The sequence below is a fragment of the Anolis carolinensis genome, chromosome 2 (assembly GCF_035594765.1).
Source record: "Anolis carolinensis isolate JA03-04 chromosome 2, rAnoCar3.1.pri, whole genome shotgun sequence".
Classification (NCBI taxonomy): Eukaryota; Metazoa; Chordata; class Lepidosauria; order Squamata; family Dactyloidae; genus Anolis; species Anolis carolinensis.
Genome location: NC_085842.1, coordinates 90,586,525 through 90,612,260, shown reverse-complemented (window position 1 = coordinate 90,612,260; position 25,736 = coordinate 90,586,525). Strand labels below are relative to the sequence as shown.

Genomic DNA, 25,736 nt, shown 5'->3' with positions numbered 1-25,736 from the left:
AGGTGCAGAAAGGCTGTCGCGGAATTGAGTGATATGTTTATGTCCACGGTATGCCCAAGAATTACCATTCTCTAATTATGCAGCCTAGTGTATGTAAGATTTCCTTGCTCTGTTCTGTTATAGTATGGTATAGTGAGAAGAAATTAGCTAGGACAAAACAGTAAGAGGAGGAGGAGGAATATAATCCTGCAATTTTCTAATGTTGCTGTAATTCTCATATATGTGTAAGTTACACCAAAAGGGAACAAAATGTTCTACTAACACTGAATGTGTATACATGTATAAACACTAGCATTTTTTAAGAAAGTACTTGGTTACTACTGCACTAATAGCATTGCTACCGTAATAACAAGTTGCACAGACTATGGCTGTCCCTTCAATGTTCAACATATAATTACATGCCACAAATAGAAGGAAATAAGTCACATTTTCAAGTGGCTGTACTGATGAGGTTATCACCACAATGGTAACAACACTGGTTACAGTTTATATCCACATCCTGCTTCTCAAGATCTACATATTTGCCAACCTCTGGGGATTTGACCCACTGCCCCCCATAGACATAATGGGATATCTTGAAGATGGGACCCAAGTTGAAGCACAAAAATGATTTATGTTTCACTGGGGAACAATTTTAACATAATTCCTGTTTTTGATTTTTCAGCTCTTGTAGACTTAAATGGGCATGCTGATTTCAAAACTGCAGTTAGTTTTCTTCTATCACGTCAAGTTTTTTCTCTACATATTATCTTAATGCAATCTCCCTCGAATGCGGAGGGTTGGGGGACGACCTTGGAGACCACCGAAAGGTTTGTATTTGTCTAGTCTGTTCAGTTGCACATGAGACAGTGTGGTGAGTGGTTGTGTGCCACTCTATATAGCGAATCGTATTCTGAAGTGTAGTCTGAGTTCCTATTTGCATACATGGAGTTAGCAGAATTTATTTTTAATTTAAAATTTTTCCCTTTCCTTAAGATCATGTCTGCGCCTGCTATTTCTTGTCATCGTGCCTGCTATTTCTTGTCATAAGTGCCAAAACAACCCTAATTCATGTTGTTATATCTGTGGCAATTCCACCATTCTCAGTCAAAGGACAAACACGAGCACATTTTTCAGACAAGCCTATTTTGCATATTTTTAAGTTAAACTTGGTGATCAAGATAAGTCTTGGGCCTCTCACAAGGTGTGCAAATAGTGTGTTGAGAATTTGCAGCTGTGGGTGAAGGGAACACGAGATACACTGCCATTTGACATACCTATTGTTTAGTAAGAGCCCAGAGATCATTCAAGTGACTGTTACTTTTGTATAGTGAAAACGTCAGGATATAACAAGAAAAATAAATGTAAAATAGAGTACTTAGTCTACCATCAGCTATACATCCAGTGCCTCATTCAGTTGAAATCCCACTGCCAGTTTTCATTGAACTACCTTCTTTCAAAAAACTGGTATATGCCAAAGAACTAAGTGGCAGAAACAATGAAAATTTTGAAATTGAAGATGACTCAATTCATAAGGATTTGATCAGCATGAACTGAATGATGGCATGAGATTTGGGATTATCCAAATTCTCTACAGTTTATCTTATTTTCATGTGTATGTACATTTTGTACGATTTTAGGACAAGGGGGATATCCTGTACCTTTAAAAGTTGGCATGATAGAAAAAAAACTGGGGTCATTTTTGGATTCAGATGCCAAAAGTTAAGTCAAAAACAAATGTCAGATCTAACTCAACAAAAATTGTATTGTGTTGTCGAAGGCTTTCATGGCCAGAATCACAGGGTTGTTGTATGTCTTTCGGGCTGTGTGGCCATGTTTCTGGAACATGGCCACACAGCCCGAAAGACATACAACAACCCAAAAATTGTATTTCCCAGTGTCATATACAGCTTGTACACAAAGCCTCTGAGACATTTATAAACAAAAAAAACCTTAATAATGTTATGCGTAGACAATGTTCAGCTACATTGAACCACTACAAAGCAAAGGTGCCTCTAACTTAATCAGCCAAATGTGGAAGATTTTAGAATTTCAGATTTCAGAATAGGGGAGACTCAACTACCAGAAATCAACAAGATGACATCCTCTACTTAGAAATCTCTATGAGTTATAAACATCCCAATTTCATAACAGGAATACTTTTGAAACAATTTCTTCATTTGTATAAGTTGGATGGAAAGGGTGAATACTTTTTCTCATGTTAAGCAGCCCATGTTCTACAATGCAAGGTGACGTGCAAAAGCCATTTTACAGAAAGAAGGCAGTTCCAGAAACTTTTTTGAGTGGACTCCATGGCTTGGGCTCACCTTCTGCCTGGCCAGTGTTGGTGAAGATCAGGGAGATGCCCTGGAAAGGATCCCAAGGGCGATTGCAGAGGGATCCCATTTGCCCCTCCTGAATTCAGCCCAGAGATTATGATGAAAGACTTAACAGGGTATGGGAGAGAGGAAGAGGATCTCTCCCTGATATAAAAATCTCTAAAAGTGAAAAGCATTCTAGAATTGCAGTTGAGATAAATAGATAGAGAGACAGACAGATAGCTTTTTTCCTTTTGGTAGGACTGAAATTGGTGCTTTATTGACTATTCTAAAGCCTTCAACTGTGTGGATCATAATAAACTATGGCATGTTCTTGGTGGTATGGGAATACCAAGTCACCTTGTCTGTCTCCTGAGAAATCTGTATAAAGACAAAGTAGCCACAGTAAGAACAGATCACGGAACAACAGACTGGTTCAAGATTGGGAAAGGAGTGCGGCAGGGCTGCATACTTTCACCCTACCTATTCAACTTGTACACAGAACACATCATGCGATGTGCGGGGCTTGACGATTCCAAGGCTGGAGTTAAAATTGCTGGAAGAAACATTAACAACCTTAGGTATGCAGATGATACCACTCTTTCACCAAGGTGAAAGAAGAAAGTGCAAAAGCTGGGTTGCAGTTAAACGTAAAGAAAACCAAGATCATGGCAACTACACCTATTGATAACTGGCAAATAGAGGGAGAAAACGTGGAGGCAGTGACAGATTTTATATTTCTAGGCGCGAAGATCACTGCAGATGCAGACTGTAGCCAGGAAATCAGAAGACATTTATTTCTTGGGAGGATAGCAATGGCCAACCTTGACAAAATAGTGAAGAGCAGAAACATCACACTGGCAACGAAGGTCCGCATAATCAAAGCAATGGTATTCCCCATAGTAACCTATGGTTGCGAGAGCTGGACCATAAGGAAGGCTGAGCGAAGGAAGATAGACGCTTTTGAACTTTGGTGCTGGAGGAAAATCCTGAGAGTGCCTTGGACCGCAAAAGATCCAACCAGTCCATCCTCCAGGAAATAATGCCCGGCTGCTCACTGGAGGGAAGGATATTCGAGGCAAAGTTGAAGTATTTTGGCCACATCATGAGGAGACAGGAAAGCTTGGAAAAGATCACGATGCTGGGGAAAATGGAAGGAAAAAGGAAGAGAGGCCGACCAAGGGCAAGATGGATGGACGGTATCCTTGAAGTGGCTGGCTTGACCTTGAAGGAACTGGGGGCATTGACGGCCGACAGGGAGCTCTGGCGTGGACTGGTCCATGAGGTCACGAAGAGTCGGAGACAACTAAATGACTGAGTAGCAGCAGAAATTGGTGTGCATCTTACAATCAATGGAACCTTAGAATCAAATACATATGGTAACTGAATTAATTTTGTAATCATTTTTTCCCAGATCGGAGTCTCAGTCTGGGTCAGCCAAATTGGGAAACAGTTACAGAAATAGCAGCAGTGGGAGGATAAAAACAAAAAAGCATTTAGTTTGTTTTTCAAATGCAAGGTAAACAAGATGCTTCTCTAACAAAAAAAAGCACCCGCTGCATGATAAGTGCAAAATGGAAATTACATAAATTTGTTTGCAGAATGCAAATAAATATTCCAAGGACCCATATTTTTTCTAATTCCCAGAATTACAGAATGTATGGGTGTTGTAAAATCAACATAGAAAGGAAGACAGTGCAGCATCTCACTGCTGCAGTAGAACATTACTCCCGGAAAAGAGATTTCAAGATCTCCACCTCCTTGCTCAAAATCAAGACAAAAAGATTGAAGATGACATGTTGTAGCAGTCATTGTTTCTCAAAGAAGGCTCCAAGAATGTTAAGTAGTCAACAACCAATCAAAGCCTGAAGACTATCATGGAACTTTCAAATAACATCTGAGGCCCAGAATCAAAGTCTCTGAAATTGGGTTCATTTATTTTCTATGTGATTATTATGATAATTTTCTTTCTGAGATAAAAATAATAATCATTTACTAGGCATTTTATAGCTTTGGGGGGGGGGGGGAAGTATTTAGTCAGATACCAATTGTACAAGTTCTCCCACTTAAAAAGAGAGAGGCCTGTAATTGACATCACAGGTAGACCTCAACAATGAGAGATATCATGAGAAAACACATCCAGAAAATCTCATTGTCTGATTTTTCACGAATCTATTTGCAAATTATGGTGTAAAATAAGTACCGTATATACTCGAGTATAAGCCGACCAGAATATAATCCGAGGCACCTAATTTTACCACAAAACTGGGAATACTTATTGACCCGAGTATAAGGTGAGGGTGGGAGATGCAGCAGCTACGGGTCAAATTCAAAAACAAAAATAGATATTAATAAAATTGCATTATTTGAGGCATCAGTAGGTTAATTTTTTTTATATTTATATAAAACGGTAAGTTAAGATAATAATAAGACTTTAATAAGGTAAGACGGTCCAACTCTGAATACCTATATACTCAAGTATAAGCTGACCTGAATAGAAGCCAGCCAGGACCCTCACTCGAGTATAAGCCGAGGGGAGCTTTTTCAGCCCTAAAAAAAGGGCTGAAAAACTAGGCTTATACTCGAGTATATACAGTATTTGGTCCATAACAAAACTTTTTTATATATCCTTTACTGGCAATGACAGATGTCAAACATTTTCTGTAAGTCCTCACAAGGTTGGCACACACTGTTGCTGAAATGTTGGCCCATTCCTCCATGCAGATCTCCTCAAGAGCAGTGATGATTTGGGGCTGTTGCTGGGCAACACGGACTTTCAACTCTCTCCGAAGATTTTCTATACGGTTGAGATCTGAAGACTGGCTAGGCCACTCCAGGACATTGAAATGCTTCTTACGAAGCCACTCCTTCGTTGCCCTGGCGGTGTGCTTGGAATCACTGTCATGCTGAAAGACCCAGCCACGTTTCATCTTCAGTGCCCTTGCTGATGGAAGGAGGTTTGCACTCAAAATCTCACGATACATGGCCCCATTCATTCTTTCATGTGTACGGGTCAGTCCCTTTGCAGAAAAACAGCCCCAAAGCATGATGTTGCCATCCCCATGCTTCACAGTAGGTATGATGTTCTTTGGATGCAACTCAGCATTCTTTCTCCTCTAAACACGACGAGTTGTGTTTCTGCCAAACAGTTCTACTTTGGTTTCATCTGACCATATGACACTCTCCTAATACTCTTCTGGATCATCCAAATGTTCTCTAGCAAACTTCAGTTGTCCCTGGGCATGTACTGGCTTAAGCAGGGGGACACGTCTGGCACTGCAGGATCTGAGTCCGTGGCGGCGTAGTGTTACTGATGGTAGCCTTTGTTACGTTGGTCCCAGTTCTCTGCAGGTCTTTCACTAGGTTCCCCCTTGTGGTTCTGGGATTTTTGCTCACTGTTCTTGTGATCATTCTGACCCCATGGGGTGAGATCTTGCATGGAGCCCCAGATCGAGGGAGATTATCAGGAGTCTTGTATCTCTTCCATTTTCTAATTATTGTTTCCACCGTTGATTTCTTCACACCAAGCTGCTTGCCTATTGCAGATTCTGTCTTCCCAGTCTGGTGCAGGGCTACAATTTTGTTTCGGGTGTCCTCCAACAGCTCTTTGGTCTTCACCATAGTGGAGTTTGGAGTGTGACTGCTTGAGGTTGTGGACAGGTGTCTTTTATACTGATAACAAGTTCAAATAGGTGCCATTACTACACGTAATGAGTGGAGGACAGAGAAGCCTCTTAAAGAAGTAGTTACAGGTCTGCGAGACCCAGAAATCTTGCTTATTTGTAGGTGACCAAATACTTATTTCCCACCAAAATTTGCAAATATATTCGTGAAAAATCAGACAATGTGATTTTCTGGATGTGTTTTCTCATGTTGTCTCTCATAGTTGAGGTCTACCTATGATGCCAATTACAGGCCTCTCTCATCTGTTTAAGTGGGAGAACTTGTACAATTGGTATCTCACGAAATACTTCTTTCCCCACTGTAATTTGCTTTCTAAAGTCAATAATGATAAAGTAAAGCTGCAATTCATACAGCAAATATTTTCAAGTTGATCCATGAATAATGTTTTGTTGAAGGCTTTCATGGCTGGAATCACTGGGTCATTGTGTTTTCTGGGCTGTATAGCCATGTTCCAGGAGCATTCCCTCCTGACGTTTCACCCACATCTATGGCAGGCATGCCCAGAGGTTGTGAGGTCATCACAACCTCTGGGGATGCCTGCTATGAATGTGGGTGAAACCTCAGGAGATAATGCTTCTAGAACATGGCCATACAGCCCAGAAAACTCACAGCAACCCAGATCCAACAATACTTTGGGCGGCTGAACAATGTATTTTACTGATGGGTATATCTAATAAACTGTACAAAACTGGAGCATATTAGAAGACAATAGCATGTGTATGGACTCACCAATTAAGGCTGTCATGAAACGATTCATGGAAAGAGGTTCTAAATACATTGGCCCTTCATATCCAGACTCCAGTTCACTCTTTACATAATCCCTAAAAGAATAAAAACAATGAAGATATGTTAGTACAATCAAAAGTTGTATGCCTAGCATTTATTTTTACTGACAAAATGCATTAACATTCCAAGTGAATTTTATAGACAATATGTACTTTGATCTGTAGATATGTATATGTACTTTGATCTGTAGTACTCTCTGCCCTTTTTAGTTCTAAAATCCTTCACTAACACCCACATCACTTATTCCTATTAGTATATAGAGAACACTGTAAAATATGTACACAATGGCCTAATTTAGATGTAACAACTGATGGCTACTGATGAAACAATTTCAAACAGTTCTAATGAAGGGGAGACATGGGAGACATCTAAAGAAACTAGGATAGATGACTAAAGAACTTTCAACTGAGTTATGATTTTAAAGGTAAATGTACAAGAAATGTAAAAGGGGGAAATCACCAAAGAGGAATTCAAACCAATAACCAGCACTTCAGAGAGAAACTCAGAAAAGCAATGAACTCAGAATGAACTCAGGCTTGTCAAAGGGGTTAAAATCTGGTCTAGAGATGAAAACACAGAGCAATTGACTCAAACTCTGGGAAAAGAGATTCCACCTAAACATTTGTTTGTTTCCAGGCACAATTCAAGGTGCTGGCCTTAGCCTATAAAGCCCTAAACGGTTCAGGACCAGCGTACTTGAGGGACCACATCTCCTCCTACATGCCCACACAAGCTCCGAGATCATCAGGAGAGGCCCTCTTCTCTCAATCCCACCATCAACACAAGTGCAATTGGTGGGAACGAGAGAGAGATGACTTTTTTGGTGGAACACCCTTCCAAAAGAGGTATGAATGGTCCTCTCCTTGCTGGTCTTTCGTTCACAGATTAAAACCTTTTTGTGGAACCAGCCCTTTCCTGAAGAGCAATAATAGGCAATGGTCAGAGAGTTACTGGTAATATACATTTTAGAATGCTATTTAGGACCTGGCAATGTTTTTACATGGCCTAAAGGAAATGGAGTTCTTAGGACCCTAGTCTAATGGTTTTAATGGACAACCTCAGCGGCCTGAGGGTCAGGGAATTTTTAATGGTATAATGTCTTAATTTATTAATTTGTTACATATGGTTTATCTAGTTTGTAATCTGTTTATTTGGTTTTGTTGATTTTTATTTTATGTAATTTTTGCCACTTTTAACCATTGTATGCCGAATCTCACCCATGGGAGAAAAGTGGGATAAAAATAAATAAATGCATTAATAATAATAATAATAATAATAATAATAATAATAATAATAATAATAAGGAAGAACTTCCTGATGGTAAGAGCTGTTCAGAAGAGGAATATGCTCCCTTGGAGTGTGGTAGAAGTGCCTTCTGTAATTGTTTTTAGACAAGAGTCTTGATGGCCATTCTGCTGGGAGTGCTTTGATTGTGTATTCTTTAAAATAATAGTAAAAATGGGTAAGTTCTTCTGAGGATAAATCAGTAAGAATTTAAACTTAAACATGTTTACTGACAACTGTGATTTGTGGAACTTCCTTCTTGATAATTTTTTAAAGTGCAATTTTATTGTGTCAAGTTATTGTGACTTGCCTGGCTTATCCATTTCTACAGCACGGATAACTGAAATAATCACTATAAGCAATTAACCAAATAAAAAAAACCATTTAGGGATAAGGAATAACTTTATTCATTTACTATTTGTTTATGGTGCAATTTCTGGTTCATTGAATCTTTGCAACCTTCTGCATCCTTCCCATGATGTTCTGTGGTCCAATTTTATTTTATTTCCAATCTCCAACAAGGGAGCAAAGTACTACAGCTGCAACTCTTGCTCAACAGCTTTTTTCATTTACTCCCCTTACAAAATTTACTTTTTTAGTTATAAAACTGACAAGCATTCTCAAGTGGTATGCACTCCAAACGTCCCTCCTGAGTAACTCTGACAGGCTTGCAACTTCACTGCAGATTTTTAAGCCTTACAAGTACGTGCGAGTTATGCTGAAGTGGCTCTTTACAGGCTCCAACCTGAAATCAAAATGTATGAGAATAAGCATAGAATCTAGAGGATCGGATTGGATAAGTATGCTTTGTCCTCCTCCTTTCATCTTTGCTGCTCACATTTTCTTTCCCCCCCCTCCTCTTGCCAGCAGTGAGTGATCTGCTGCTCTGGAAAAGTATAATTTATTATGTTTGGGATGGATGATGAAAGCTTTACTCCACCGTTTTTCCACCTTTCATTTTCTCAAAATAAAAGAACAATCAACACTAAAATTCAGATTAGATTCCTGTGCCAGGGCTGCCTTTGCAAAGACGCTGCTTCAGCTGCAATCCCACAGCCACCTTCCTGTTAGCAAGCACCACTGAACGCAATAGGAATTCTGACTCAGCATGCACAAGTTTGTCCCATTCAATTAAAAAACAGTAGACAATATAGAGAGTTTTCTAAATGGACCTGGCTACTGGGAAATATTCTTGCCAGTTCTGAAATAGGTTCCCTAACCGCTGATCCATTTCTATATACAATTCTAATGACGTTTTACTTCTAAAGAAAAGAAAGATGGTGCTGATGCTGGTGGGGCTGTGAGGCTCCTCCACACCATCATTTGCAATCCACGCCATTCCATGGCCTTTGCGAGCTGCCACCAGAAGGGGAGAACCTCTGAGCCTATTCCATTACCACTAGACTGCCAGAGCATCAGGGAGCATACTAGTCCGCTTCTGAGACAGCTCCACTGGCTGCCTATATGTCTCCGAGTCCAATTCAAAGTGCTGGTTCTTACCTATGAAGCCCTATATAGCTTTGGTCCAGGTTAACGTTTGTATTTCGAAGGGGTTTTATACTGGGGAGGTTTTTTTTTGTGTGTGTGTGTGTGTGTCAGGAGCAACCGGAGTTGCTTCTGGAGTGAGAGAATTGGCCGTCTGCAAGGACGTTGCCCAGGGGACGCCCGGATGTTTTGATGTTTTTACCATCCTTGTGGGAGGCTTCTCTCATGTCCCCGCATGGAGCTGGAGCTGATAGAGGGAGCTCATCCTCACTCTCCCCAGGTGGGATTCGAACCTGGCAGCTTTCAGGTCAGCAACCCAACCTTCAAGTCACTTAGTCCACTACGCCATCTGGGGGCTCCACTGGGGAGGTGGGATTAGGTTATAGTGAAGACATGATTTTATCTATGTTTTAACTTTGGTAATTATGTTTTAATTTATGATTTTTTACTGATTTTAATGTATGGTGTATATTGTATTTGTATGTTTATGTTTGTTGTGGCACTGAATTATTGCCAACCTTTGGGGTGAGATAGAGCGAGGCAAAACTACAGTAAATAAATAAATAATTCTGTATGGCATGATTTATATGTTGTAAGCTGCCTTGGGTCCACTTGCGGAGAAAGGTGGGGAAGAAATATCTTAAAATTAATTAATTAATTAATTAAGCCCTATAGGGCTTCAGATTTAAGTATCTGATAGACTTGTATTTAGCTAAGAAAGCAGCCCACTGTACGGTATACTAGTCTTTGCAAAACTTTTAATCTAAGTATGACCTTGCTTTCAGAAATAAAATTTACTAGTATGGTAAGGAAGAAAGGAGGTTCTCTGTGTTGAGCCTCACTTCCCCCAAATACTCCCCAAAGGAGACTTGTCTGGCTCATATTTTGAGGTCTCCCCGGCACTGATCACAGTTCTTTCCAAGGTTTCAATCTCTTTTTCAAATCAGCCTGGGAAACAGTTCATTCTCATATGTTATAAATGAAGTACAACTCCCATCATTCATAATTATCACAGCCAATGGTGAAGAATGACAAGAGCTTTGGCCTGAAAACATCAGGAAGGTACTCCCTGTTCCTGCATTAAATTGTGGTTGGATACGCTACACGCAACTGCAGACTTTTTACTACATTGCTGGATTTTCAAAAAATCAGACATTACAAATCATTATTCTAATTGTCATTTCTGAAACCAACATTTAGGGGGAAAACCTATTAAAGGTGTTTTCAGTATAGAAGAAACTAAAATACGGAATCATCTCCAAATAATAGCCTTGCTTATTAAATTGCCATGATGGAGCAGCACAAGAGGAACTGTGCGTCCTGCTTCATTAGCATTTGTTTCACTCTGTTCTGGCAAATAAGTGGAGAGAATATGCTGTTATGAAAAAAGAAGCAGTCACAAGGGGCTTTTTAAATGTATCACATCCAGAGATATACTAACAAATTCTTTGGTTGCAAACCTTATGAGCATGTACGGGTAGACAGCAAATAAGAGTGAAAAGCCCCAATGATTTCCCAGAGACTATGAGATGTAGGAGTTTTGCCAGCCAGTTTATCCTAATCTATCATCCTACAGTTTCTGCAAAGCGAATATGATATTTCTGCTTCCTTTATTTGCTCCATGATTGACAGTTGAGGGTGTCCCTATTCCTACACAAACCACAGGCTGCCTGATACTACAAATTGCAGGTTTCTGGCTGAGCAGATCTCATACATTTTCTGGGCAGCAAGGTTCTAGCCGATGATGCTGATAACGTATACAGTTTTTGAAAAACGAAATGCATTCTACCAAAGTACTGTAATACCGTATTTCCTCGAGTATTAATGTGCCATCAAATGTAATGAACACCTCAGTTTTGAAGATGTACATTACAAAAAATGGATTTGCCCTCAAATACAATGTACCCAACAGTGCAGAGGTTTTGAAGGCCTCCCCCACCTCTCTGTCCAGCCTCTAGGGTTCTGGGTTCTCCCGGGCCTTTCCACACAGGTGGGTTGTGTGTGATTCTAATGCACCATCGAATCTACGTATCACACATCTCAATTTTGGCAATATAATTTAGGCAAAAATGTGAGCACTAGACTCAAATAAATATAGTGCATGGGATCTGTGATTTCGTTAGAGGCACAAGAGCACTCTGGCTGAGCACTCTACCCAAGCTTACGATAGGGTAGATTCCAGTTTAACTGCCATGTGTCCATGTAATGTGAATGGGCCCCAAGTGGCCAACTGAGTACCCTTTGGGGGGGGGGGGGTTCTGAGTGCCAAATAATCTCACTCTCCCCCCAATACGGTGAATTGACGGGAATCACCAGAATATTTAAAGAGGTATTTTCTGCAGACAGATTTCTGCACTTATGGGAGGTGCCTCTGACTGAAATTGGGACAATTCAGTTCTCCTCTTATGATTCATCTGCTCAAATGCCCTAAAGGCACTGGATTTCATCTGATTTTGGAAGCAAAGCAGGGCCAGCTCTGATAAGTATATGGATGAGAGACTGCCAGGAAAGAGGTAGCACAATCATGGCCTAATGAAAGAGTTAAGGTCTGTCTGTATTGCACTACTAGGAAGAAGAAACCAAAAGACTAATGAAGCATTTGAGACTCAACAGATAAAAAAAAAATATTCGAAAAAGTGATGGATGTGACCTGGGCTGACAAGAAAATGAGAAAGGGTTGTTGAAGGCTTTCATGGCCGGGATCACAGGGTTGTTGTATGTCTTTCGGGCTGTGTGGCCATGTTCCAGAGGTATTCTCAGAGAATACCTCTGGAACATGGCCACACAGCCCGAAAGACATACAGCAACCCTGAGAAAGGATGGTTGAGAGGTAGCAGAAGGAGAAAAGAGAGATCAACAGATTGTGCATAATGAAGAACAAAGAAGGGAAACCCAGAAAAATATGAAAGTTAACTGGAGCCAAATGACAATCTTACAGCCGACACATTAATGAAAACAGACGGTTAACAGCAACAGATTGTTTCAAGAAGATGTTCCAGGCTGAATGGACAAAACGACACAATAACTGGAAGGAGGAGTGATTAGGAACAAGCATATACCCTGTTTCCCCGAAAATAAGACAGGGTCTTATATTAATTTTTGCTCCCAAAGATGCACTAGGTCTTATTTTCAGGGGATGTCTTATTTTTCCATGAAGAAGAGCTCACATTTATTGTTGAACAACAAAATGAACATTTATTATATACTGTAAAGTAGTTGTCATCACAAACCAGCATAACCAGACAAACTGTGAATCCTATCAAGAATTTCTTGTTACTACCATTATTTACATGTGCAACAATCTATGGTACCTCTTGCAGTTTAGGTTTCACAAGGTTTCCACGCTGATTTCTCTCTATTCTAGTTTCAATGTAGTCATGAATGATGAATAATATAATATACTATAATAATAATATGATAATATAATAATAATATAATGATATACAATATATTAATTAGATAATATAATAATAGGATAATATAATAGAATAATAGAATGGAATAGAATGATATAAAATATATTAATAGGATAATATAAAATGGAATATAATAATAATAAAAGAATATGCTAATAATGATAAAATAATAATATGATAATATAATTGAATAATAGTATAGAATATAATGATATAAAATATATTAATAGGATAATATAAAATGGAATATAATAATAACAGAATAATAATATGAAAATATAATAGAATAATAATAGAATAATAATATAATGATATAATAATAATAATAGAAAAATATAATATAATGATATAAAATATATTAATAGGATAATATAACGGCAGCAGCAGCCACGGAGGCTGGGGGACAGGCAAGGCAAGGCAAGGCCAGCAAGCACTTTCTCTCCCTCCCTCCCTCCCTCCCTCCGGTGTGTATGAGGAGTGCTGCTTTAGCCCTGCAGCCATGCTTCCCAATGGAACTCTGCTGCAGCCTTAGTTGCTAGGTCTTACTTTCAGGGGAGGCCTTATATTTGGCAATCCCCCCAAACCCCTGCTAGGTCTTATTCTTTGGGGAGGTCTTATTTTCGGGGAAACACGGTATAATGATGATGATGATGATGAGAAAGAACTAGAGTTTTGAAAAGAAGAGGCTATAAACATACACATAAGTATGGAGTGGGCTGAGTCAGAAGCACAAAGCAAAGAGAGAATCAAGGAAGGAACCAAGGAAAGAAGATATGGGGAAGAAAAAAAAGAGCAGTCTCTGTATCACAATAGATTAGGAACCAAGTAAAAATATCCAAAAGTTATTTGGAAAAATAATGATTATTGGTAGAAAAACAGATCTATGTCTAATGTGCATAGATGAATATCCAGTAATCACAGAATGTAGTATCTATGGACAAAGCAGGGCATTACCTAACCTAAAGTAGAAAACACAAAATTAAAGGACACCAGAAAAGCCAGCAAATGAACTGGACTTTTATGGTAATTAGTTGTGATGAGATGAACAATTAGGAAAAATTTGGAAACGACATAGCTAATGAAGATGAAAGATTTTTGGCTTGGTCAATATGGTGGTCATGGCAATGGGTAGACATACACACTTCATGCAGAAACAATACATAAAGCAGTAACATAAGACACAAAGAATGCTGGGCTTATGGACTCTTCCTCAATATATTTTCTCCAACATAACTTTGAGAACACAAAAGATTTTCATTTAATTTTTCAATTTACAGCAGTTTTAAAGTGATTCACACTGTGAATAAACTGTGATTAAAAGTAAAATGGTAATTGGAAACTGGTCAACTTTATAAATTGGGTTCAAAAGTTAAGTTTGTATAAGTATATTGTAAAAGGTAAAGGTTTTCCCCTGACGTTAGGTCCAGTCATGTCTGACTCTGGGGGTTGGTGCTCATCTCTATTTCTAAGCCGAAGAGCAGTCATGTGGCTGGCATGACTGCATGGAGCGCCGTTACCTTCCCGCCGGAGCGGTACCTATTGATCTACTCACATTGGCATGTTTTTGAACTGCTAGGTTGGCAGAAGCTTGAGCTAACAGCGGCCGCTCACCCCGCTCCCGGGATTTGAACCTGGGACCTTTCGGTCTCCAGCTCAGTGCTTTAACACACTTCGCCACCGGGGCACAAGTATATTGTAGGCAAGACTAATTGCAGTTCCTCCAGACACAGACTAAATGACAAATGTGGTTAGTCATAAATAAAAAGAGAAGTTTCTGATCTCCTTGTAACCATGAGTTTACGAAATAGTAAAAAAAAAATCAATATAGTATTGTGCAGGTAAAGTATTCCTTATTCAAAATGCTTGGAATTAAAAATATATTGGATTTCAGATTTTTATTTTTTCTTTACATTTTATAATAATTGTATTTGCTCACACATACATAATGAGATATTTTGGAAACAAGATCTAAGCCTGATCATAGCACTCATTTATGTTTCACATAAACATATCCTGAAGGTAATTTTATACAATATACTTTAAATATTTTTGTGCATAAAACAAGGTTTGTGTACAATGAACTATGACAAAGCAAAGAGCCTGGACTTGTCATTCTCTCATTCTACCCTATTTCACAAGCTTGTTGTATAAAATATAAAATGAAATGGGGGAGAGACCTCTGTACGTACACTTAAACAGCCAGAAAGATAGATTTAAGGAATAAATGATAGTTTTACGAGCAGAATATATACAAAATCATTTGAATACCCAAATTGGGGGTGTGGTGGGTGGGTGGGTATCAATTTCTGCTATTCTTACCTTGAAATCTGATGTCCAGCATACAGCAACAGGGCAGTTAGAAAATACAGGTAGAGTTGAACTAGGTGTTGTCTTGGTAAGGTTAAGAGTACAACACTTAAGATGTAACCTGGAGAGAAATAAAGGCAATTCATCATTAGGTATATGAATCTCATAAGACTGTTCTGAATTCCTTACTTCCAGTATGTACTGAGGGCACTATGTTATTGAATTTTAAAAACCTAAAATGCCACATAATCCCCAGGATTTTTTTTCACTCGGAGAGGTGAGCATAACTATTTAAGTGAAGAGCCTTTTAACAGATGTCTGGAACAATGTGTAGTCCCCACTGTCCCACTCAGGATTGTATTACACTAAGAGTAAACTAAATTTTAGAAGATAATGCACCAGGATCCAACTTTTGAATGGAAAGATTTCGAATTCACTTTTTGAGCTACTTCAAGGCAAGGATGAGTAAAAGACATCCTTCAAATTTTCACCAGGCTGCCAGGACAGGCAGTAATGAGAGAACACAAGAAGTGCAGTCTCTCAACATCTGGAGGGCTCCAAAGTTTGCACCAGCAATGGGGTTCTTCTCATGATTGCTCACATACCATAGAGGAAAAAGAACCTAGCTCTGTCAGCCATAAGGCCCAAAATATCAAGGACATCAAAAATCGGAACTTTCTATTCAAATTCCTTCTATGTAGAACATATTTCTCTCAAGAAATGAGACCAGATGATTGCTGGTGGATTCATCATAGATTGTTATCACTGAAAAATAACTTCTGCCAGTCACCCATGGGATGGTAACTATAAATGCAAAAATTCAAATAAAAGCATACAGCAACTAATTATGCATGGTGCCTATTCCAGCCCTACTTGTAGGTTATAGTATTCCAATGTTATAATACAGTATTCCTATACACAGTAATGTCAACTAATCTATATTTCAAGGGCTATCTGAAGAGACAAGGTGCAAATGATGAGCAAGCCAATATTAATGTTGGGGTGATTATATTGAGGAGAGGGAAGGCTAACATATACGCCCGCTGTATCATTTCCCTGACCAAAGGATCCATCATGTCATACCCACAAGAATATCTAATGAAACAATCTATCAAGAATCAATAAATTCGAATGAATGAATCGTGAAGGTAACTGCATATATAAAAATACAAAATGCTAAAAATTAAAATATAACATGCAAGCAATATATAATACAAAACATTCAATCTGTGTATCAAAACCTTTAAGTAGGTATTAAAATATGACTTTGTCAGCAGACTAAAGCATGTGACGGAAATTGTAAAGAAATGTGTCACTTTATCTCTAATCCAGGATTATCACCTGACAAGAGATAAAATAAATAAAAGTCATCACATCTACTAGGAATTTTCTATAAAACTCACTCATTTTTTTTTAAAAAAAGAATATAATAAAACATATTGTTCATCTTTCAAAGGTGCATCCTTGCTCATCTTGCAAGGGTGTCATTTGTCTTTATCTGAAGGGTACGTACTACTGCTCATGACAAGGGACCCTCCTAAATCTTCCTTCCAGAACTTCAGATGGCAGAAAGTTGCACCATGCTAGTGTAAATGCTGTATCATATTGGGAGAAAGATGGGATAAAGTCTTCCTGAATGAAAGGACAATCAAATTTTCCAAGAGCTATAATCTGCAGGAGGAAAATGTCCTTACGTTGTACCTGAAATTTGTTTTAATGCCCAACTGCATCACAAACCATATTTCAATTTTGTTATTGAACAAAACTATTACAAGCACAGCACAGACTGCCTTTGGTACAAGAAGAATGGCACTGTGCCTTTGCACTCTTATGAGAGTTCTTTGTGGCATTTTTTTTGTTTGAACAGTCATACGACGTTTTGCTTAGTCTGGTCAACTGGGTTACAGAAGCCGAAGTAGCCTTTTCTTTATCACTCATCAATCAAATGAATTACTGCATTTGTAGTATTACTGGTCAGGTTTATAATCTTTTTATAGCTAAACTGCCCTCCTGAACACAAGGGCTGGCTATCACCAAGAAGAAACAGCAGAAGTACCTGTCCCTGATTGACCCCCTTCTTCCATCCACACATTCACCAGAGACTGCTCTGATATATTTCAGTACTGATATAAGCACCCCCCACTTTTCTGTGATTCATTGTTCAATGGACTACTGTTTCAAGAAATCTAAATTATGAGCATGTTCCACATTTTTTATCCCTGCTTATAAATGCAAACCCTTGGTTGGCTCTTTTGACTTCTGTTGCTGCTTGGGGAGAATGCCATTTTCCCCCACATTCTTCTCAGTGCCACCAAGTTCAGTTTTTCATTTGCAAGCTAAAAATTCTTAGGTTCCACTTTTCAACTGATTCCAGGTCCTGACAGTGATCCAGTCCCTAACCCAGCAGATAAGTAGGAGTTTCCTGCACGGTGAAGTTTCTATAATGTTTGGATTTTACTAGGAAGCCAAGTTTGGCAACAGTTGCAACCTTCATGCTGAATAACAATCCCATCAACAAAATAATTGTGTATTCAGTTGAAAATATGAATAAATCTTTTGTGCATACAGTAGTTTGCACCAAGGTTCTGTACCAACATTTTATGAAGTTCCTGACGGCAGAGAGTGAACCTCCATGCAGCTAATACATTTATACATAGATTCTTCAGGCCAACAAGTGAAAGTCAGAAGCAAGGAAAGTGGGCATGGTTTGACTTACTGCCATGAATCCACTGCATTCAATCTATGTGTAACTTCTGCATGAGAAAGACCTCTATAAAAGCAGTTCACATGTCCACTTGCAAGTAAGTCCTTTAAGGGCTGGGATGGCTTCTTTATTTGTTGCTTCCTGTAAAAGCTGAGCCAGAGACTGTTTAAATTGCTGTTAAAAAACAGTGGTGTAGCTAATGGCCAATAATAGCAGGGTGGTCACTGCAATAATTTTCTGCTATAATGCTGTCTTTGCTTATGAATCAAAAGCAGTATCTCAGCATTGATTGTGTTTTTATACCTGTTGTAACCACTAAAAAACTAAACCACAAACATTGCCAAAGCATTATTCCACCCCCACTGAAACCTTTTTTCCACTCACATTGCACTAACATGACGGACTTGCCCCATGATAGTGATGCAGCATTTTTCCTGAAACAATAATTGAGGGGATGGAGGGGAGGGAGAGTAGATCCTCCAGACCTACCAGGGGATGAGGCTATAGCCCAGTACAGAAGGTGCAGCAAATAAGCTACAGGCATGATGGAAACTGATCTCACACATTGTTTACAGTGAGAGGGGACAATCAGCAGTGCAAGCCAGAATGTGGCTCGTGCACAATAAATCAAATCACTACACTACCCCCACTTATCACAACTTCTGAAGTGGGCCAACCCACAGTGAGCTTCTCTGCTGCTTCAAGTTAAACACTGAATGCAGTTTCCTCAATAAAGAGTATTCACCATTGGTACTGCATGATTCTTTATATGGACAACAGCAGGAACTATGATGAGAAAATCAGAGCTTGAAGACTATCAACCATGGTCAATAGCTTGAGTTGACAGTTCGTAACCATCAACCTTAACACTTAGCTCTGGGTCGAAACGTATTCAGGTAGTGCAGTTCAATAAGTTCTTTCAATTACTTCCAGTTAAAGCACATATAGTCAGCCATGCACATTTGCTAGGATTAAGGACCCTGGATTCCAGTGAAAGTGGAAAATCATGAATAAAACCCACAATTTTTTACCTTTCTAGATACCTCTAGGTCTTCCAAACAAATTCTATGGTCAACTTCCAGAGCAAGTCAACCACAGAATCCTGTTGGAAGACCTATAAATGCCTACAGAAGGCATTTCTCCCCTGGAAGTTGTCAAATGAGTTTGACAACTGGAGAAGAGTTCAACAGATACTGTGCTGGAGAAGAGATCGACAGATATCATGGACTGCTCGAGGTGCTGGAGGACCTTGAGATTCCTTGAAAAAACAGATTAATCAAATCCATGAATAATCAAATCTTCAAATATGGAAGGCTGACTGTAATCAACTTTGGGATAATTATGTTATCCCAAACTTGTTTTTTGTTGCCCTGGAGACTAGGACGCAAAACAATGGCTTCAAACTACAGGAAAGGAGATTCCACCTGAACATTAGGAAGAACTGTTCAGCAGTGGAACTCTCTGCCCTGGAGTGTGATGGAGGTTCCTTCTTTGGAGGCTTTTAAGCAGAGGCTGGATGGCCATCTGCCAGGTGGTGCTTTGAATGCGATTTTCCTACTTCTTGACAGGGGATTGGACTGGATGGCACATGAGATCTCTTCCAACTCTATGATTCTATGATTCCATGTCCGTTAATTTTTCAATTTTGGCTAGTAGATTACTTGGATGGGTGAAATCCATCTTGGTAAACTCTCTTTTATATGAAGGAATTGACCATCACAAAGAGAGTTACAGCAGGTTGGCGAGTTTCATGTGAAATCAACTGCTTCCCTCCAGTCATGATTTCCACTTTTGTTTTTTCCTGTGTTTTGAAACACCAGCACATAAATTTTAGCAACCAGCACAGAGGAAAGTGTGAACAGGAATAGACTGCACAGCATGTTCTGAGTGCAGGAAAATCAGTTTTGGCAGCATGTACCTTCTTATTATATTAAATAACTAATTTTCTGCAAAGATATAACAATAATGATTGATCATCACACTGCAGAAGGGTTCTTCTCCCTATGTGCATGATCAAAAAGAAACACACAAGACCAAGTCATAAGATTATGAGTTCATTTAAAAATAGCTGCACACTAAAATAGAACATTTGAAAATTAGACCTGCCACTCATTCTAGTGTCTGCTTGAGCATGAAACACACAATGACAAGATCTGTTAGAAGTGTTAATCAAAACTAGAATTCTCTGTCCCTGGAGAATGTCATAAAGAAGCAGGAATGGGACACTAGTGTGACACTTTTTGTTAGAAATCTGATTAACATTAATGAGAGTCAGCTGTTGAGATCCTCAAGAGGTGAAAAGGAAGTCCGAAGGGGGACAACACATTTTACTGGAACATGGAATGTGAGAAGCATGAACTGAGGGCAGCTAGACAAAGTAAAAGAAGAAATGGAATACATTGAGTGAATGGGCTCAGTCATTAAACAGAACTGAGACTGCAATTAGGATTGGCCATACCATCATATTTCAAATTTCTATGCATGGTGTGAAAGCTGGACAGTGAAGAAAACAGATAGGAAGAAAATTAACACATTTGGAATGCTGCGCTGGAGAAGAGTTTGACAGATATCATGGACTACTAAAAGAACCCTTCCTATAAGCCAAGATGACTAAACTAAGCCTGTCATATTATTATGAGAAGACATGACTCACTAGAAAACACAATAATGCTTGGTAAGGTAGAAAACAAAAGGGAAAGAAGAAGACTATATATATCAAGGAAGCCATCATTCTGGGTCGCAAGATCTGAGAAAGGAGGCTGATTTGAAAGCCTTGTGATGTATACAATAGTGTCAACATAAGAAGGCAGTGAACATACGTCTCTTGATCATTATAATGCAAACTTTCCTTACTCAAAGCACTTCTGAAGTGATAGGATTCCGAAGTAAGCATAATTTGTATTTATATTTTAATAGTCAAATTGGATTTTTAATCATTTTATTTTGCCAGGTTGTGGAGGCACACCAGGTTAAACTGCTAAGCTGCAGAACTTGCCAACTGGAAGGTCGGCGGTTTGAATCCATGGTGCAGGGTGAGCTCCCGTTGTTACAACCAGCTTTGGCCAACCTAGTAGTTTGAAAATATACAAATGTGAATAGATCAATAGGTACTGCTTCAGTGGGAAGGTAACAGCGCTGCATGCAATCATGCCGGCCACATGACCTTGGAGGTGTCTACGGACAACGCCAGCTCTTCGGCTTAGAAATGGAGATAAGGACCAACCCACAGAGTCGGACATGACTAGACTTAATGTAATGAACTGTATAATACAATAGTGGTTCAACACATAAGTAGTACACAATATGTATATTGGAGCATCATATACATATAACATTCACAGAAACAATACTCAGTCCTGAGGTATATAACTCAAAAGTATCTAACTCAGTATTATAAATCAAACAAAATGATATAATTCTCTGCAGTCCTAAAAGGATTGGATTGGCTTAAAGGCGAGCACCACAAAATCCACAGCAGCATATTGATACTGCAAACATAATTAAGAATACCTGATGCAGAGCCATCAATAAAGAAACAATAAAACATTTGCCGCTTACCAGAAGAAGGGTTACCGAAACTGGGATAAAACCCGGGAACCAGTTGTAAACGGCGTGTAAACTGCGTGTAAACAGCGTGAACGGATATATTACCATCTACACAGGAGCTACAGCAACTTTGACTCTGTCTACTTGGCTTTACTATTGATCCAAAACCTGTGGAGTCCTGAGGAATCCCTCCAGAACTGCAGAGACTCTGAATCGGTTTGCCTTTAAGCCAATCCAATCCTTTTAGGACTGCAGAGAATTATATCATTTTGTTTGATTTATAATACTGAGTTAGATACTTTTGAGTTATATACCTCAGGACTGAGTATTGTTTCTGTGAATGTTATATGTATATGATGCTCCAATATACATATTGTGTACTACTTATGTGTTGAACCACTATTGTGTTATACAGTTCATTACATTGTTTAGAATAGACAGCTGTGTTTACTCAATGACTAGACTTAATGTCAGGGGAAAACCTTAACCTTTACTAATGTTATTGGAATGCTTTCATGATATTTAGAAAGGCAATTCCTGGACAAGTAAGGAAGGGAAGGGTTTTTAATTGTTTCCACCTCAAAATTCGAGCGATAAGACTAATGTTAAAATGACACTGTTTCTCCAGAAAAAAGTATGTGGGGAGAAAGGATAAAATTGTGGGTAGAAAGATAACATGCATGCTAATTATAGCAACATCTTTTTGTCACTTTTATGCCAGCAGGTGGTCTGATATCAGCATTACATGAAAAAGCAATAAAAATAAATGATTCAGCAAATATAACACCAGATCCTTTATTATCACAATACTGATTCACATTTATTGTGATTCTTCTTTTGTTCTTGTGCTATAAGTAATATGCAGTTTCATGGCATTCCACAAAGCAAGACTGTGTGCACGCATGTGTGTTTAAGATTGCAGTCCACTTCTAGTCAAGCAGTTCTGGTGGGTGACTTTGTTCTTGTGCCGGAAGTCATAGCTTCTACACTAGCCACAGATAAATATCTTTCTCCAAAACTAATGCAGAGATACAGGAGGTTGATGGGAAAAGTGAAAAGCTCTTCTTTCACCAGTTTACTTGTTGGTAAAGTGTCATTTAAAAAAACCCCAAAACAATAACCAACTGGAGAGAATTCCTGAAATAAAGTGGTATTTTTTCTGCAACTATACATTTGTGGATTTAAAAGGAAGTATTAAATAGTGGTTGACACTCTTTATCCAGATTCAACTATTCACGACTCAAGAGGAGTTCAAGAAGGGGGTGTCTTCCAAGAAAGAATGCTTCTTTACATAAGCCAAAACCCTGGAAAATCTGAGTTCTGGTTTACTTGGTCACTTTAATCTTGGGGTGTGATCAGCACCCAATTGTATCTCATTCTGGGATCATCAACATTAAACACAGCTACTAGCATAACAAGGCAACATCCAGATCATACACCTGCAATACATGCAGACAGAATATGGTTGATAAATAGATTACACAAACTCTAATGAAACCACAATCCTTGGAGATGATGGCTGCACTTGTCACTAGGTGTCTCAGGACGGTATTCCATGACCCAGAAAAGCCCTTGGGCAGGCAGTGCTCTTCCTTAGTCCAAGATGAGGACAAAGGAGTGCACTTGTACCAAAATCTTCTCCAGCTCCCTCTTTGCTTATGAAGCTGTCGTGACAAATGCAGGCTGGAAAAGAAATGACGTTCTCTGTGAGAAATAGACCTCCAGAACCCTCATGAGAGGAGCAGCATTCCTCCTATGGGAGAGGTGACTGCTCAAGTGGGTCTTGTCAAGTGATGAGGTAAGTGGGAGAAGTACCAGACATCTGCATGATAGTTTACACCTGAAGCCTTGCTCAGCTGGCAATGGCTAAACTATGCGAGAGACTAATATTTTTAGCTCAGAAAAAAAAACCCACGCACAGTGAGCTGGACCTCTGCCACATGGGTTTTGGAATCTTTGTCAGCATAATGGCCAAACATTAACAAATGTCTGATAGCATGAAAATATTCATTTTTATTAGTTATCTTGCCAAATACTTTTTCTATTCACTTTGCAGTTTAAGAAAGAGAATATATGGAGACTGGGGAAGTGAATTTATTTCTGCTGCTAACTTGGTTGTACAGTAGTCACAGCTTTGGGGAGGTTATGTTTGCACATTTTGATTTTCTTTGCTTTCTTCTGCAGTTTACACCCTTGGGTTCCCACCTTCCATCAGGCTTTGGATGGGGGAGGCAGAGTGTGCACCCCAACCCAGGCTCCAGCTCCCCTTTAAGATCAGTGATGAGGAATGTGATTGCTGACTGAGAGAAGTCTGGCAGAATTTGTTGGGGGGGGGGTAGTATCTTATTATTGGCTATAAGAGGATGCTGCAACCTATCAATGAAAGGGCTGGCATGCTTTTCTCCTGTGTACCATGCACTGCATTATTTATTACCAATAAAGCTTATGCAATAGCATATGTCAGTGTTCGGCATCAAAAAACTCTTGAGGTGGCCTTGAATCACATCCAGTTCTGGCATAAGACATCATTAAACTTGGCTGTACATGCCTCTTCCCTATGATGAGCTCTGTCTAAGGCACAATACTAGGTCACTCCTAACTCCCTGCCAGGGCAACAGAAAAGAGGCTCTCCCCCTTTAGAACCACTGTTTTTCATGTGAGCGAAACTATAGCAGAGGGTGGTGAGGCAGTAAGTCTTTTCCTTATGTGTTGATTTAAGTCCTTTTGAAACATCTTACTAGGGCTTAGCCTGATACAACTTCTTCTTTTGCTCTTTTCCTGTTTGTTTACATACTGCAAGATTAGCTTATCCTTTCAATATGGTTGTTCCTGCAAAGGCCAAGATTTCTTAATGTTTTATATAACTTAATTAGACAGATGCTGCCAGTTAAAGCAGAATTATCAAGAGCAGAGGGTGGGAGGAAGATAGGTTTTATTCACTTAAGTATATTTCTCAATACCTCCGCAAGGTGTACATCAATCTACAACAGCCAAAGGATAGATAACATGTAATGAGTGATAAAAAAACAACATGCTGCAAGGAATAGGTGTGTAAGCTGATAATTAGCGCACACCTACCATCAAGTGGTTAATACAGAACTACTATGTCAACCCAAACAATAATTTTGTTACTCACACGAGGGGTACCATGTTTAATTGGCAAGAGTTGTGAAGCCTCTCTCTTCTGAGTCAGATTTTACAAGGACGCATTGCCAAGCATAACGGAAGAGATGAATGCCAACAATCCTTTGGAAAGCCCAGGCAACCTCCTTCCAAATAATTGATATGCAGAGCAGAAGTTATAATGAACCTCATTCCCACAAATACTGCTAAGGCAGCAATGTTCCGAACAAGGAGAAAAAAATGCTAAATGACTAGGACTTTATAGCTGGAGGCCAGATCAGGATTCAACTTCTATGTCCATATAGTGCAGCCCTTCATTATGGCAATTATGTCCAGTCACCATGCCTTAAACATTCCTACTCCCCTTACCAGTGGCTGAAGAATTGGAGATCTCCTACCAGGCTTGGTACCAGAACAAAGGAGGACCTAATTCTTTCCACCATCACTCACCAACTATCTCATAGGTAGAGCATTGTGGTGTGATTTTCCCAAAATACCTCTATGCCTCATGTCCAAGGTAACAGAGTTATGCTGGGGCTGAGCCAAGAGGCCTTTTCTCAAGGCAAAGGTGGTGGCCACTACAGAGCTGTCCAGCCAGATACTGAAATCAGGGTGATTTAAATATAAATTGATGGCAGACCTGGTGGACCTTCTGGAGCCATTAAGGTTGCCAGGTATTCTGAAAATCAAAATGGGATGTGTGAGGTCAGCCAAAACGAGTCTCCCTCAAGATCTCAAGGATGCTGCAAGATTTCAAACTTTACTGTTTGGAGTCAGTTCAGATGGACAGAGATGAGGAAGTGAAATGCCACAACCTCAGCAAACTAACTAAGGGCCAAAGTCCAATTTGATAAGGAGTGTGGTGAGTGCACACTCTGAAACATAAATTTGGGTCCTTCATAACTCCCCACACAGAGCAAGATTTTAGTGCCTCAAATACAGGACATCCCACAACAAAAGAGAACACTTAGAAACCCTAAGACCCATGAAATCAAGCCGTTACCAACTGTGCCAGATGCTGACACTAGGCCTGCCTCATATTAATTAAAAAACCAACATGAGGTTAGCAAAATGACAGACCTCTACAATTCAGTTTAAAACTCC

At 39.3% G+C, this 25,736-nt stretch overlaps 1 protein-coding gene across 1 annotated transcript in view; it reads right to left on the bottom strand.

The window, feature by feature from the left end:
- Positions 1 to 25,736, bottom strand: part of rnf145 (ring finger protein 145) — a 72,511-nt gene that overhangs the window by 17,382 nt on the left and 29,393 nt on the right. The window contains exons 3-4 of the mRNA XM_003223481.4: positions 15,272 to 15,380; positions 6,711 to 6,802 (exon numbers count right to left, since the gene is read on the bottom strand). Coding sequence (XP_003223529.3) covers positions 6,711 to 6,802; positions 15,272 to 15,380 — 201 coding nt within the window. The remainder of the gene's footprint in view (positions 1 to 6,710; positions 6,803 to 15,271; positions 15,381 to 25,736) is intronic.